Below are 16,613 nucleotides of genomic sequence, written 5' to 3'. Positions count from 1 at the left end.
TATACTTGATGACATAGAACATCTGAAAAAGCAGATTCCTATCCAATTTCTTCCAAACATGCTTAAGCATATTTAAAAGTTTTCCAACAACTGAGTTTAGTATCTGATTTTAAATTTAAATGAGTGAAATTCAGTTTCAGTTCCTTAGGTTAAGCTCAGGTCAGAGGCTCTGGAGATGCATGTGTGTGGTGCTGCAGAGCTGGGCAGCACAGCTCCAGCGCATTTGTTTACCAGCCTCGTGGTCCCACTATACACAATCCTCCCACTAGGCATTAAGGGTTTGGCCGATAAAGTCCCAGGCGTATGTCAAACCTTCAAGAGATTCTCTGGCAGATTCTTGAGAATAAATAGTAGTGAAAATTCCTGGAGGAAAACCTGACTGCACCTTATTTGTAAGCTTGTAAAGCTAAAGGAAATGCCTAAAGAAACTGCTTTGTGGCCGGTGCTGTGTCATAGAGGGTAAAGCTGCTGCCTGCAACATGGGCATCCCATATGGGTGCTGGTTCAACACCTGGCTGCTCCACCTCCAATCCAGCTCCTTGTTAATGTGCCTGGGAAGGCAGTGGAAAAAGGTCCAAATTCCTGGGCCCCTGTACCCACATGGGAGACTCAGAATAAGCTCCTAGCTTTCGGTTTTGCCCTGGCCCAGCCCTGGCCATTGCAGCCATTTGGGAAGTGAACCAGCAGATGGAAGAGCTCTCTGTCTCTCCCTCTCTAAATTTGACTTTTAAATAAAATAAATAAAACTTAAAAAAATGGATTTGTTTTCATTGTAATGTCTCCTCTACACCTTTGTGTGTTGCGATACAGTCCATTGGAATTGGCTCAGTAAATCATGGTGTTTGCTTGGAAAGTTCCCAAAGGATCACATTTAAATCCATGTCCATGACATTCTTACTCTGCTTACTTACGTATTTGCCCAATATGTCTAAGATCATTTACTCCCTCTAAAGGCCAGCATGCAGGACACAAATGGTTGTCAACTGTCTGGCGACCTACAGAGGAGGCAACAGAATTTCGAATTTGAACAGGGGAGGCTACTGCTCTTCAGAGTTAACACAACATCTAGTAGCCAGGCCATGTGTGTGTCATTTCCTTTGAAGCCAGTCAGTTGAGTGAAGTCAGTTTTATGCTAAGCAGTTCATGAAAACCTACATAACTAAGGTGAATGATGGTAACTGAAAAGAACTTGTTGGCCCAGTGTATTTCAGCGAGAAGAGATGTAAGTACCCTGGTCATTCCCCCCTACACTGCCAGTTGGTGGGTGCTGTGTTTTTGTGGTGTAAGCTGTGGACGTGTACCTTCATGCTCACTGTGTGGTGATGGGATTGGTGTTATCCAGGAAAATGGGAAAATCAAAATGTTTAGTGCTTTTTAAAAAGATACTATTTATTTATTTGAGAGGCAGAGTCACAGACAGTGAGAGGGAGAGACAGAGAGAAAGGCCTTCCTTCCACTGGTTCATTCCCCAAATGGCCGCAATGGCCTGAGCCACGCCAATCCAAAGCCAGGTGCCAGGAGCCAGGAGCTTCTTCCAGGTGTCCCATGTGGGTGCAGGGGCCCAAGCACTTGGGTCATCTTCTACTGCTTCCTCAGGCCATAGCAGAGAGCTGGATTGGAAGAGGAGCAGCTGGGACTAGAACTGGCACCCATATGGGATGCTGGCACCGCAGGCGGAGAATTAACCCACTGCGCCACAGCACCAGCCCCAAAATGTTTAGTGTTTTAGTGAAAACTTATCACCCCAGCCTAGGATTGGTGTTCTGCGATGGTGCTTATTTTAATAATCTTGGCCTGTATTTATAGACTGCTGCCTAGTAGATGTGTTTGTCCAGGTATAGGTGTGGGCAGAGTGTGAAGGTTCACCTTCAGTTTAAGCAGCTTCTTTCTCCGTTACATTTTGTGTTCTCCCCAACTCTGAAAGTTCTGATGTTGGTGGCATTTTGGCCTGGCTTTAAGCATTTCTTCTGAGGTATGGCATATCTTCTTCTCTGCCCATCTGGTCATTAGCAGGAGCGAAGCTTCCTAGAACTTAAACCTCCTCTTTGCCTGGTCCCTCACCGCCCTTTGCACACACACCAATTTTATTCATGGTTATTCAGTGTAGTTTTTAAAAGAGAGAGAACACAAGAATGAGCCCTTGCTCCCAAGTGTGCCTGAAAAAATGTGCCACTGTCTTTGTAGAGACCCTTGTTTTCATGTATTCTTCCAAAATAATCATCGTTACCTTCAAGAGAAAAGGCGGCCGGCGCCGCAGCTCAATAGGCTAATCCTCAGCCTTGCGGCACTGGCACACAGGGTTCTAGTCCTGGTCGGGGTGCTGGATGCTGTCCCAGTTGCCCCTCTTCCAGGCCAGCTCTCTGCTATGGCCCGGGAGTGCAGTGGAGGATGGCCCAAGTCTTTGGGCCCTGCACCCGCATGGGAGACCAGGGGAAGCACCTGGCTCCTGGCTTCGGATCAGCGTGATGTGCCGGTCGCAGTGCGCCGGCCGCGGCAGCCATTGGAGGGTGAACCAACGGCAAAAAGGAAGACCTTTCTCTCTGTCTCTCTCTCTCTCACTATCCACTCTGCCTGTAAAAAAAAAAAAAAAAAAAGAGAGAGAGAGAGAGAGAGAGAGAAAAGGCTTTCTATTGCTATTTCCAGTTTGTTATCTGCATGAGTTTTCATGGAATGGCCAATCAACATGTACGCATCATTTGGTTTTATTTTTCTTTTCATTGAGTCTTTCTAAAACTGAGCTGCTCGCTTATTTTTAGCAGTTGCCTAACCGTTTGTCAAAGTAGCACACAGTGCTGAGCACCTCCTCGACTGCTGGTTGTCTGCATCATTTCCCTATTGGGAATAAAGTGACTGTAAGCATCTTGAAGTTTGCTCTCACAGGTGGATCTTACTCAGGTACCCTCCCACTTTGAATCTGACCTCTTGGGCGTCCTTTCCAGAAGTGAGGTCACTGGGTCACCGTCATGGTCCTTTTGATGCTTCTTGATGGGTCTGTGATCTCAACAGGACCCACTGTACCATAGCAAATCTCCCTGGTGGAGGAGCAAAGTGAACTACAGGGCAGGACAGGTGGTTCCAGTCCCCTGTGATGCCTCTGCATGGCATGGAGTTAAACTCAGTTCTCTGTGTGCTGGCTATGTCTCTGCTTGCTCCAAGATCTACTGAGTTCTGCTTCTTTTTTCCTTCTTGAGAATTTCAAGCACCTGTCTAGACTCTGTTTCATATGCAGGATAACCCAGAGGAGAGCAACTATGAATCTCCCAGTCCCAATGCCATGGATTTCATGCACCCAGCAGTCTGTCCTAGCTTACAGCTGAGCTTGCTCACAGCAGTCATGAATTACATGGCAACCTTTACCTAAAGTATTTCTGATGAAAACCAGAGAGAGCTAGAAATTAGTGAATACAGCAACAAAATATAGAGCCATTATGCAAATTAAATAGGTATTTCTTTTATATTATTCCTCTTTAAACAAATATTTATTTATTTAATTGAGAGGCAGGGAAGGAGATATTGGGAAACCTTCCATCTACTGCTTCACTACCCAAATGCCCACAAAAACTGGGCTTGCTGAGGCCAGAGTCAAAATCAAGGCACTCAATCCAGGCCTCCAAGTGGGTGGCAAGAACCCAAATATGTGTATCATCAATTGTGTCTCCCAGGTTTACATTAGTGGGAACCTGGACTCAGACATGGTCATTGAATCCAGGCATTCTAATGCAGGATGCAGGCTTCTTCACCATCACACTAAACACTTTCTCATTTTTAATTTTCTTACATACAGCCTAATCATAGCTATGTCCCCCTATCCAAGGCTTTCTATGCAGTGCTCAGTGAAACGAGGAGTTACAGTGCCCACTTCCCAGAGGCAGTCGAGGCTACTGACCACCCAAAGTCTCTCCTACAGACTGAGCACCTGGTAGGAAATCAGTTGCCACTAACTTTACTGCTGGCTCAGAGAACATGAAGCAAGGCCTGTGCTTAAGGCTCTGACACTAAAGCCACCCTCATTTCCTCTAAGAAGTCTTGCTAAAAACTGAGTCTGGACAAGAGGAAAGGGCTACCCCAAGATGGCAAAGAATAGTAGTGAACTGGCAGTGGCTGCCTGGATCTTTGTGCTGAGATGAAGACATCTGAGTTTCAAGAGCTGCAATTGACTAATGGTAACTGCAAGGGCCATACCTGAAGAAGCAACAGCACTCAGTGCCGTGTGTTTACATCTCTAGAGCATTCACTTCAAGCAGGCTGTATCTTGTGCTGTAGAAAGCCTTTGCCTCCTTGCCTCCAAAGATGACCGGTGGTGGTGGTGGGTGGGGGGGTCAGAGGGAGAGGAGGAGCTTGTAGAAAAATCCAGATACTCTAGTGTGATGAGAACTTAGGACATCCTCAGATAATCCAGTGCCCTCCCCTCAGGCCTAGTTGTGGGGGGGCACTGCTGAGGGATGAAGCCTTACCCCCTTCTCATGTTTCTGTGGAGATGGGGCTTCCCCTTTCTTCCCTCCTTCCAGGGGACAACCTAAGTCTGTAGCGCCACACATTCCTGGGCAGTTGCCCCAGCAGGAGGCATCCCTGCTCACAGGTGGCTCAGATTTGCCCCTAGGTGTGGCAAGCACTAGGTTAGGGCCAGGGCCAGCCCTTCGGAGACAGGGGTATGAGGTCGGCACACACAGCGGAAGTGCACATGTAGACTCACGGCTGCACCCATGGGAGAATGGCTGAGTCCATGGGCCCCAAGGCTGCATTTCAGGCTCAGGCCTCAGACAAGGCCTCTACTCCTACCTTTACCAGGCCCTGCCTGAGCGGCTGAGGGGGCCTGCCTGCGAGGACAAGGAGGAGTGTTCTAGTGTTCTTCCCTCATCTTCTGACCCTTGTCAGGCCTTGTGCTTGGCAGGGGAGCAGGGCAGGCTCTTAGATCCCCAGGACCCTCACAAACATCAAGACCTTAGATAGCCTGATGGACAGGCCCCAACTCTCCACTGGGGCTTGGAGAACAAATCACATCCTCAGAGACCTCACTCTGCTCCTGGGGAATGGATCGCAGGAGCCCCTAGACAAGCAAGGCCAGAGCTGCTGGCTCAAGGCTAATGCGCCAGCTGCCCCTCTCAGATGCCAGCAGGACAAGTGAGTACACCAGAGGGGCCTGACTGGTCAGGGCAGGGGTGACTCATCCACCCGAGCACAGCTGCTGGGCCTGCCCAGGACTTGTGGGGTCTGCTTCCAGGTTCCACAGAGGGCCCTGGGTGACGTCACTGATCTGCCCACCATCTCTATTCTCCAGTTCACTCTCCTTGTTTCTTCCTTCATCTCCCCCTCCCTCCTTGATCTCCTCCATTTCCCCCTCAGCTCTCTCTCTCTCCTCTCAGTCTCTCCATCTCTTCTGCTTCTCTGTGCCTCCCTTGTCTCCCTGTTCTCTCTCATCCTCTTTTCCACCTGGACTGGAATCTGAGTCCTTCGCTACCCAGTGAAGGGTATAGGAGGGCACAGTTTAGTCCCATTGGAGGCTCTCCCTGGGGTCACACGTCACTGATCTTGGCCCCTTAGAGTGGGATGCTTGTTCCTTGGGGAGTGGGAGGTCTTGGGCTAACTGTCCACAGAGGAAGCTATGGGTTGAGAAACCAAGGGCTTAGCCTGGCAGAGGGCTGTTGGGGGCCAATGGCCCTGAAGGAGCCAGACCAAGTCAGCCCTGTCCCAGCCAACCACAGCCTCACCCAGACGCTGGAGGCATCTTGCTGGTTTATTACACCGAGGTCAAGACTCAGAGGAGGAGGGTGGGAGACTGGGGAGCCGAGGCTGGGCTGGGCGTAGGGGAGGAGGGCATTGGCGGTCACCAGCGCTGCCGTTACTTCTTGCAGGTCTATTTCTTCTACACGTTATACTTCTTACTGCCCCTTCTGAGTTTGCTGATAGGATGTAATGCCATATCAAGCTGTTTCATCCTAAATATCAAACAGAGAAAAGCATGTGCTGGGGTATGTGTCAGAAGAGCTGGTCTCAAGAAAGTCTGGAGCCCTGGCCTGGCCAGGGCCCAAGTGGCCATGTCCCTCTCCTTTCCACAGATGAGGCTGTCTGGGCTCCAACTTGGGGGTCCAGTGGCACCTTTGACCTTTCAACAGTCTCATGATTTGCTTTTTTATATTCTAGAGTAACATGTGTCCATGCCAAACACCTGGGCCAGTAAGTTTCTTGCAGGGAGACATCAGGAGGGCAATCTACTTTTCTCAGGTAGATGGGTGTGGGCTGTGGGGTTTTGCTACAAAATTGACAAAAGTCTTCAATTTTGACAATCCTCTTCCCCCAGACAACTGCCAACAGCTCTAGGGCAGACTGGATGCCCAAGTAAAACCATGTTGATACCAGCCAAATGACAGGCAGTGACCCACACTCCATGCAGAAGTGGCATGCTCAGGGCCACATAGACCTGTGGGCACCTTGGTGACCTATGGTAGAGCCCTGCTGTGAGTCATGCCCACTCTGCCCAACCCAGCCCAGTGACAACCTACTTTTTCTCCACTTCGGAAGTGGATTCCTTCACCATCTCCTCTCCCATGACCAATGAGGAGAAACTTGCTTCAAAATCGTCTGACATAGCTCTTTTGGCTGACCCAGAATTCTGCGGGCTCAGGACAGAAGCTGAAGGACTGCAGGGGAGGCAGAGTAGGGAAGGCACTGCTCAGCAGAGGCAGAATCACAAGGGCTCCCGTGCAGTAGGCTGGTCAACAGCCAAGTACACAGAACTCATCCTCCAGAGCACAGGACAGGGAAGGGAGAGTCTGACCACCCTGGGGACCTAGGGACCCACAGGAGCTCAGCTTCCCTGGCTTCTCACCAAGGATGGATTGGTCCTCACTCCTGTGCCAGCTACACCTGTACGCCCAACACTGACAGCGGGAAATGCCCAAGCTGGGGTGCAAGGGCTGGGGAAATTGAGCAAAGGAGAGAGAACAAGAGGTTAGGGAGTTACGTCATCACGAATCCAGTTGTGGGCTGGCCCTCCAAGTCCAATGGTGAAGTTCTTACCCTCAGGACCCCAGAACGACACATGATTTCAGAGTTATTGGCCGTGTAATTTATTAAGATGAGGTCATACTGGAATGGGGCTAGCCTCTAATGCAATCTACTAGCATGGTATTTTTAGGGAAAGGTGGACAGAGACACTCATGCAGGGAGATACCACAGGAAGACTGGCATTGAGCTCAAGCCAAGGAGCTACCAGAAACCCAAAGAGCCCTGGGACACACACCTTTACAGGGACCATGACCCTGCCCCAAAGTTCCTCTCAGATTTCCGGCCTCAGAGCTGTGTCTGAGCCTCTTAGCTAGGGGTAGCTTATGTCCCAACTTTTTGGGCTGCTACAACAAAATATCATAGACTGTAGCTTATGCTGACCTCACGTTTCTTAGTGTTGGCAGTTGGGGAGTCCATCAGCAGGGTGCCGGCAGACTGGGTATCTGGAGAGGGCAATCTTCCAGGTTCATAGTCACAGTCCTGCTCTCTGGGGCCTCTCTCATCAGGGCACTAATCCCATTGACGATGGCTCCACCCTCATGACCTAATCCCTCCCAAAGGCCCATCTCCTCTATCGCCAGCTTGGCAGTGAGGATGTCAACTCACGCACCGTGAGGGACACAAACTTTCAGAACACAGCGCTTGCGGCGGTGGCACTAGTGAATTCTTAGCAAGCCCCCTCCTGCATCTGCACTGTGCCCCACGCTCTGCAGTAGTTTACTCTTTATGTGTCCATGTTCCTGGAGGGAACTGCGATGCAGGGAGCACAGGAAAATCTTTTGTCCCCATTTCACCGACAAAGGCGGGAAGCCCAGAGAGGTGAGGGGGCGTGTTCAGGGTCACATAGCTCAGTGTCAGAGACAAGACTGTCTCATTCCCTCACTGCCTGCCTTTCGATCATATTACTAATGCCCACTATGTTCCTGACCCATCCTAGCCCTGCTCCTGAGGAGCGTGCATCTGCAGGAGGGCTGAGAAGCTGGGAGGAGACATGCCATCCCTGCACCACAGACCTGGTGTGGCACTGCAGTGACCGGGCTGGGCTGGGCTGGGCTGGGCGTGGACACATTGCCCAGGACAAGGCCCCTCCTGCAGACGCTGACAGCTAGAGACAGTGTGGTAGGGGCTGTGGTGAAGAGCTTCCCCTCCGATTTGCAGAATGCTAGAGAGTATGTAAAGCCTTTGCTTTTGGCTACATAAGATTCAGCTCACAAAGCCTTTGGGAAAGCACACAGGCTCTCCCGCACCACACCGTCTTTCTTTTTTTCTTTATTTCTTTTCTTTTCTTTTTTTTTTTTTGACAGGCAGAGTGGACAGTGAGAGAGAGAGAGAGAGACAGAGAGAAAGGTCTTCCTTTGCCGTTGGGTCACCCTCCAATGGCCGCCGCGGCCAGCGCGCTGCAGTCGGTGCATCACGCTGATCGGATGGCAGGAGCCAGGTGCTTCTCCTGGTCTCCCATGGGGTGCAGGGCCCAAGCACTTGGGCCATCCTCCACTGCACTCCCGGGCTTTAGCAGAGAGTTGGCCTGGAAGAGGGGCAACCGGGACAGAATCCGGCACCCTGACTGGGACTAGAACCCAGTGTGCCGGCGCCGCAAGGCGGAGGATTAGCCTATTGAGCCACGGCGCCAGCCCATCTTTTATGGGTCTCATTCCAGTCTGTACTGTACTCCACAGTTCACAGAGCACAGGAAAAGTATCAGGAGCTCTGGGCTCCTTGAGTGCAGAGACCTATGATCACCTCACTAGGATTGGGCCCAGGAGGTGCTCAATAGGTTCACATCACTTGGTCAAAAAGCCTGAGCTCAGAAATCGAGGGCAGACTCAAAGCAGCAAGTCCTTTCCCAGGGCCTGAGTTCATGCCATGAATGACCCTGACCATGTGGTTCAACTGGCACACCTGGCGTAAGCAGGCACAGAAGTGCATAGAAGGTGGGGCTGAAGTACAGCTTAGGTTCCTGCCCACACATCCCATCTCTTCTCAATTTCCCAGCAGACCCTGGCATGGTGGTAATGTTCCCAGCTCCCTTTATCCAAGACAGCTCTTTGTCCAAACTTGTGTCCCAAAGAAACCCACAATTTGGCTTCATGCTCTCCTGGCCACTGCCTGCTCCCCTCCTCCTGGGCCACCTGCTGTGTTCTCTTGCTGCAGCTCTTCCCACAGGTGCAGCACGTGGAGGCTTGGCTCCCCAGCTCTGCTCCCTGCTCACTTCATGCCTTTGTCCACCTGCTACCCCCACAGGGCCCATCCCACAGCTGGAGTCTGCTGTCCACCCAGCCCTTCCCTGTGCCTGCCTTTCATTCGGCCTCTCCTGTCTCACCTGAATTTGTAGTTGTCTGGGAGGAAGTAGCCCATCTTGCCATCCTGTTGTGTGCGGGTGATCTGTTTGAGCAGATTCTGCTTGCTCAGGCCATATCCATTGAACACATGGCCCCCGAAGAGGAGCTTCCCCCCAGAAAACATCTGTGCACAGACAGGAGAAGCACATTAGCTTTGCAACATGGACTGAAGGACAGCTGAGTTCTTTATCTCTGGAGGACAATGCCACTCTCCTCGCAGGCCTGGGTGAGCATGTTGGTCTTTGGTGGCTGGGGAAGGGGGACTGCCCTCGCTAAGCCACCCAGGCAGGTGTGCCTGAGCCTGGTCTCTCACCTAGGCCCCCAGACCAGAGGGCAGCCCCACTGGCCTGGACTTTGTTCCCCGTTGGGCCAACATGTTCCAATGCCATCTCACATCTAGACCCTTCCACACTGCTGGGCCCAGAAGGGTATCTTCCCTGTTCAGAGAGCTCCCGCCCACCTGCCTGCTGCTGACTGCCTGCTGTGACCCCACCCACTTATCTGGATGCAGTGTTCAGTTCATCCCGTGGTATGGGGGCCCTTTGAGGGGAGGGCTCTTATACTTCTTCAAATATTTCTGTGCAAGGATATTCATCACAGTAAGTTCGTCATGTACTGCCCCCTCCAAAGGGACATAACTTCAATGTTTAACAAGAGCAGTGAGAAAAGAGAAAGGAAATGATGGGCTTTATGGTAGTTAAAGTTAGGTGTTATATACTAGTGGGGGGTGGGAGAAATGCTCACATGATTTTAATTTACCAACCAGGATTCCAAGTGTACATACAGAAGGCTGGCGTGGACCAGTGGGTGCCTAGGACGTTTGTTCATGATTGTTAGATTAATAGATGAGACTAGATGATACAACGGTGTCATTATTTTCTACATAGAATTTTTCAAGTTTTATATAATAATCCACCTTTCCAATACATTCTTTGCAGTACAAAGTGATTTTAAAACAAACATGAGAATTTGAATGAATGGGTTAAGCATCAGCTGTCTCTTCAGTCTCCTGGGACAGGGATGTGTGGGCTCCCGCTGGGCTAGCAGCTGGGTGACTCTGTTCTTCTGCTCTCTGTGCCTCAGCCTGGTGGGGGAGAGACTCCTGCAGGGTGCTCGCTCCCCTCTCCTTCCTCCCACATCTGTGTCCTGCAGGGGCGAGGCCTGCTGAGACAGTGGCAGGCACTTGGGTGGTGTGTCCCCACAGGGCCCCGACTCACCAAAACCATGCCCTGCACCACAGCATGCTTCTTCACCAGCAGGGGCGGGACCTTTTGCAGGGGGCTGTCCAGGTCATACTGCAGCAGGCGGTAGGGGTCATGCCGGCACTGCCAAGACACCAGTGTGGCAGTCATGAGCATGCACTTGGGTGACTGCGTTCTTGGCTGGGCTGGGACATCTCCCCATCCCACTCCTGCTCACGGGCCCTTCAGGTCCTGCACACACACCTCCCAGCACGAGCCCCAGAGGACGTCCCGTGGCTCAGCTTAGAGCCATCCCAGGAGGAAGGCTGGTGCCCAGATGATGGCTCCCCCACGTGACACTCACTATCCTGGTTCTGTGGGGTTCACAGAATGTGACAGTTCCTCGTGCTTGCCCTGGGATAAGTCCTTCAGAGTTTCAAAGATGGAAACGTCTTCCCATAAAGGAGTCCATGGCTAGCTGGCATCTGGACCTTCCTAGTCACTAAATCCAGTGTGAGCATCTGAACAGAACCCACCCCTCATGGTAAGGGCTATCAGAGCAAATCTGGCCTCCTTCCTCTGTCCCCTTCTGGATGCTCTGGGCCCATTAATATGGCTAATGTCTCATCTTCTGGCTTAATCTGCCTTTTGTTTCCAAGTATCTCCAGCTACCTTCCCATCACACTGATCTTTCAGTTTGAACTATGAAACCCATAACCCCTCAGGATCTTGCTACCAGGGAATGGTTCTGCATTTTCCAATGATGTCTTAATGGTAGAACCCAGGCCCTTGGCGAAATCTGACACCACCCTCACTGTCTGTCCTCACAACCTGCTGCTCACTCTTTCTTGGGCTTCAACCACCTTGGGCCAGACTCTGTCCCCATTCATGCTGCTCAGAACTGGGTTATTTCTGCACAGTAATGATTAGAGTGAACAATGCATAGCTCCAAGATAAGCTAAAATTACCTCAGTTCCCACCAGGCAGGGATTATCTGTGTCCTTAAACAGATGAACACAGGGCAGGTGTTCAATGAATGGTCACTGAATTGGCAACAGTGGGAAGCTGATTCCAGAAAACAACTGTGGCTTTGATGTAAGGGACTAGGCAAAAGGCTCATGGCTAACTTTGTGCCATTTTGGAATGAGACAGGGCCAGAAGAGATTCAAAAACTGAGCTCCAGGCACTGGCTAGAGTGTGGGCACAAGGGTGGGCATGTAGAGGTCAAGGAAGTGATACTCTGAGGAAGGGATGGAGAAGGTGTCCATGCAAACACACTCCCAGGGCATACCTGAAAACTCAGACCTCAGGAGCTACAAATGGGCCCTAGGCAAACACAATGGATTAGACTACACAAAGGCAAAAAAGGCCTGAAAAGAGTTATCATATAGACATCCAGTTCACTTGGCATCCTGTGTGCCAGTGTGCCTTGGTTAGGACTGGCCCTTAGCCTGTGCTAACACTGCTGGAAATGACTGCAAACTTAGAAGATGACTGAGACTGAGGAATGACGTCAATAGGTAGAAATGGGTTCTGTGGGCCCTAAGACTCCCTTGAGAACATCAGCCCCAGTGAATTGAGGCCTCCAATATTTCATCTTCCTTGTCTATCCTTAACACAGGCCACAGCCTCTTCCAGGGATACTCAACACCTGCCAGAAGCCCACACATCTTGAAATGCCCTCTCTGAGCTCCAGGAGGCAGCAGGCACAAGATCCTTTGTCTCAGGCTCATATGAGGTATCTGTATAGGTGTGCTGACACTTATGCTGGGACAGGGAATGAATGAGAAAAGAGAAGAGAGGAAAAATACTGCAGAAACTTTGGGGGGAGTATGTGCAAAGTCCAAAGGGGAAAAGAAATGGAAAGAGGGTGGCCTCTCAGCCAAATCCAGCAACATGAGGGGCTTAATAAAAGGCACCTTCCTATCCTTGGCCTTTGGAGCCTCCTCACTGGGTCCAGACCTACCTGGAGACAGGGTGAGGCACGGCCCCGCTGCTGGTGTCTGTACAGTGTGTCCAGAAGCCATTTGAGCTGTGCTGTGCTGCTGGGGTTCTGGTTTGAGAGGATCCCAATCACTAATACTTGGCTGGGGTCTCGGGGCACAGACAGGAATCGCTCCAGCTCCAAGTCAGACACCAGGGGCACCTTTGCTATGCACTTGCAGCCAGCCCGGGCGTCTTCTTTGCGCAGGAGCTTCCGCAGCACCAGCGGGCAGTCTGAGGGTGAGGCCACCCACCTGGTGGAAGTGCGCACTTCCTTGGTCTTCCCTCTGCGAGGAGGAGCACATTGGGCAGGGGCTGTCAGTGGGCAGTGTGCAGGCCGCTGCCCTCAGAATTCCAGGACGCGCCACAGGCAGAGTTTAGTCTGGTCTCCACTCCCAGCATGCAGCGCCTCCCTGAGTGCTCTGCTAATCTCTCTGGGCTTCAGGTGCAAGATGGGAATGACAAGTTACTCATTCATCTGTGCACTCAGTCAACAAACACTTTGGAGTCACCTTTCACTCCTTTCTGCCACACTCACGTCCTATCTCATTGATCGGCAAGTCTCTGCTATCCACATACAAGGGCTGTGAGGCTGTAGTTAGATAGGAGTAAGCACAATATAAAGTGCTGCTATGATTTTACTTTCTTCATTATTATATGTAACATATTATCGCGTCCATAGCCCTTGGAATACACACTGGCTTGATCAATTCTGTATATTCCTTTGGAATAGGTAGGGTATAAACTGCTTTTGACATTTATAGATCAGAAAACAGAGGGCTACTGCCAGAGAAGCGGGATGATCATGCAGTAATCAAGTGCAAGGGCTAGGATTACCAACCCAGTTATCCTAAAACAAGAACAAAAAATGCAAATAATTTGCAACTGAGTCTTTCAGGAATTGTTTAATACTAATAATACTAATAAGTACTTGTGGTCGGCACTGTGGAATAGTGGGTAAAGCCACTGCCTGCAGTGCCAGCATCCTTTATGGGTGCTGGTTTGAGTCCCAGCTGCTCTGCTTCCAACCCAGCTCTCTGCTGTAGTCTGGAAAGCAACAGAAGATGGCGTAAGTCCTTGGGCCCCTACACCTGCGTGGGAGACTCAGAAGAAACTCCTGGTTCCTACCTTTGGATTGGCACAGTTTCAGCCATTGTGGCCATCTGGGGAGTGAACCGAACCATTGGATGGAAGACCTCTTTTGTGTCTCTGTCTCTCTGTAACTCTGCCTTTCAAATAAATAAATGTCTTTAAAAATACTAATAAGTACTTAATAAATAAACTGATGAATCTATCTTATTCAAGAACCTGCACATCTGATGGGGAAAAGGTTGGAAATTTTTGATCATGACTTATATAAATAAATTCAAAATGATTAAAACCTTAAGCTTGGGAAAATTAAGCCATAAAAGTTCAATAAGAAAACATAGGAGAATTATTCTATAATGTTAGATTAGAACTTTTATAATATGACTCAAAAGTCAAGATATAACAATAGAAGAAAAACTGATAAACTGAATTATACAATAGAGAAAAAGAACACAAAAATCCCTGAGAAGGGGCAATACCACTTCAAGTGAAAATACAAAACAAATAGCAAATGTGGAAACATATGAAATTCTTAATACAGATAAGTAGCTACTGTATAAATCATAGAAAATAAATTAGAGGCCGGTGCCGTGGCTCAATAGGCTAATCCTCCGCCTTGCGGCACCGGCACACCAGGTTCTAGTCCCAGTCGGGGTGCCAGATTCTGTCCCGGTTGCCCCTCTTCCAGGCCAGCTCTCTGCTATGGCCCGGGAGTGCAGTGGAGGATGGCCCAAGTGCTTGGGCCCTGCACCCCATGGGAGACCAGGAGAAGCACCTGGCTCCTGGCTTCGGATCAGCGCGATTCACTGGCCACGGCGGCCATTGGAGGGTGAACCAATGGCAAAGGAAGACCTTTCTCTCTGTCTCTCTCTCTCTCTCACTGTCCACTCTGCCTGTCAAAAATAAATAAATAAATAAATAAAAATTAGAAAATTTATAATTTTATATATAATTCTATAATTTTTCAATAAACTATAAAGAAACAGGACATAAAAGGATATGGAAGAGTAAAGCTACTAAAAATGGCAGAAGGAGTGAACTCCAAAATTCCATCCTTCTACTAGCAATGATCATACTTGCCAAAACTGTCAGAACCAACTTCACTGGTGCTCTCGAATCTGATAAAATAACTTACAACAACAAGGGCATGACTTATTAATAATAATGCTGATCAATTTTGGTAAGAAGGCAGAGTGGCACCGTAACTCACTCTCTTCCTACTCCTTGCTCACTACTTAAGTGGCTTCCATGGGAATGTCAGCCCATGTTCCAGGCATAACTTGTTGGTACCAGAGCAGTCAATACGGACATTGCTGTAATGGAGCTGTGCATATGTGAGTTCAATCTGTATGGAGCTTCCCTGAGGGATCTGTTCAGGGATTTGACATTTTTTTGCCTGCCTTGGGACTTGCTCGTGGCTGAAACAACCACTAGAAAGCACTTCTTGAAAACATTTCAAAGCAAAAATATTAGACACAGCCTCCTGTGTAACGGTTAACATATGGGAACATAAAATCAGGCCAAAAAGACTGGAAAGAAAGGGACTGGAGAAAGAGATGCATGGAAAACGAACAGCTTTGAAAGGCTCCCACATATAATGGAGAATCTGGATATCAGGTTTCAGATCATGTTTTGAAAATGCCTGAGGGCCCGGCTCTGTGGCACAGTAGGTTAATATTCTGCATCCCATAATGGGCGCCAGTTGGGGTCACAGCTGCTCCTCCTTTGATCCAGCTCTGCTATGGCCTCGGAAGCAAGAGAAGATAACGCAAGTCCTTGGGCCCCTGCACCCATGTAGGAGACCCGGAAAAAGGTTCTGCCTGGCTTCTGGCTTTGGATCTGCTCAGCTCCAGCTGTTGTGGCGATCTGGGGAGTGAACCAGCAGATGGAAGTTTTCCCTCTGTGTTTCCCACTCACTGTCTGTAATTCTACCTCTCAAATAAATAAATAAAATCTTTACAAAAGAAAGAACGAAAGAACAAAAGAGAGAAAGAGAAAAAGAGAAGAATGAAGGAGGGAAGGAAGGAAGGAGGGAGGGAGGAAGGAGGGAGGGAAGGAAGGAAGGAGAGAGGGAAGGAAGGAAGGGAGGAAGGAGGGAGGGAAGGAAGGAAGGGAGGAAGGAGGGAGGGAAGGAAGGAAGGGACGAAGGAGGGAGGGAAGGAGGGAAGGGAGGAAGGAGGAAGGGAAGGAAGGAAGGGAGGAAGGAAGGAGGGAGGAAGGAGGGAGGGAGGGAAGGAAGGAAGGGGGAGGGAAGGGAGGAAGGAGGGAGGGAAGGGAGGGAAGGAGGGAGGGAGGAAAGGGAGGAAGGAGGGAGGGAAGGGAGGGAAGGAAGGAGGGAGGGAAGGGAGGAAGGAGGGAGGGAAGGAGGGAGGGAAGGGAGGAAGGAGGGAGGGAAGGGAGGAAGGAGGGAGGGAAAGGAGGGAAGGAGGGAGGGAGGGGAGGGAGGAAGGAGGGAGGGAAGGGAGAGAAGGGAGGAAGGAGGGAGGGAGGGAAGGAAGGGAGGAAGGGGGGAGGGAAGGGAGGGAAGGAGGGAGGGAGGAAGGAGGGAGGGAGGGAGGGAAGGGAGGAAGGAAGGAGGGAGGGAAGGAAAGAAGGAGGGAAGGAGGGAGGAAGGAAGCGCCGGCTGTGGCGGCCATTTGGGGGGTGAACCAACGGAAGGAAGACCTTTCTCTCTGTCTCTCACTGTCTACAACTCTACCTGTCAAATTAAAAAAAAAATATATATATATATACACACATATATATTCCCTTTCTCTCTGTCTCTCACTAACTCTGCCTGTAAAAAAAAAGAAGAAACAGAGTTGTTGCACATCTCTCCCAGTTTCTTGGTAACATCACTGTGAACCTCCAAAACTGTCAGCTGATATAAACCTCCTTTCTAACTAACTTCCCTCTGATTTAAAAAAAAAAAAATTTGAAAGCAGAGCAAGAGAGAGATATCTTCCATCCACTGGTTTACTCTCCAGATGCTTGTAATAGCCAGGACTGGGCCTGGTCAAAGCCAGGGGCCTGGGAC

At 50.0% G+C, this 16,613-nt stretch overlaps 1 protein-coding gene across 2 annotated transcripts in view; it reads right to left on the bottom strand.

Moving 5' to 3' along the window:
• Nucleotides 1–4,230: 4,230 nt before the first annotated feature.
• Nucleotides 4,231–16,613, bottom strand: part of LOC100359295 (uncharacterized protein C3orf20) — a 76,496-nt gene continuing 64,113 nt past the window's right edge. For both annotated transcript variants that reach the window (XM_089306587.1, XM_089306586.1), the window contains 4 exons: nt 12,492–12,795; nt 10,562–10,669; nt 9,326–9,468; nt 4,231–5,936 (listed from right to left, as the gene is read on the bottom strand). In XM_089306587.1, the coding sequence (XP_089162713.1) occupies nt 5,864–5,936; nt 9,326–9,468; nt 10,562–10,669; nt 12,492–12,795 (628 nt within the window). In that variant the 3' untranslated portion in view covers nt 4,231–5,863. The remainder of the gene's footprint in view (nt 5,937–9,325; nt 9,469–10,561; nt 10,670–12,491; nt 12,796–16,613) is intronic.

The sequence above is a fragment of the Oryctolagus cuniculus genome, chromosome 10 (assembly GCF_051225735.1).
Source record: "Oryctolagus cuniculus isolate XC-2025 breed Fujian yellow rabbit chromosome 10, ASM5122573v1, whole genome shotgun sequence".
Taxonomy (NCBI): Eukaryota; Metazoa; Chordata; class Mammalia; order Lagomorpha; family Leporidae; genus Oryctolagus; species Oryctolagus cuniculus.
The sequence above is the reverse complement of the archived record's forward strand: the minus strand, read 5'-3'. Positions and strand labels throughout refer to the sequence as shown.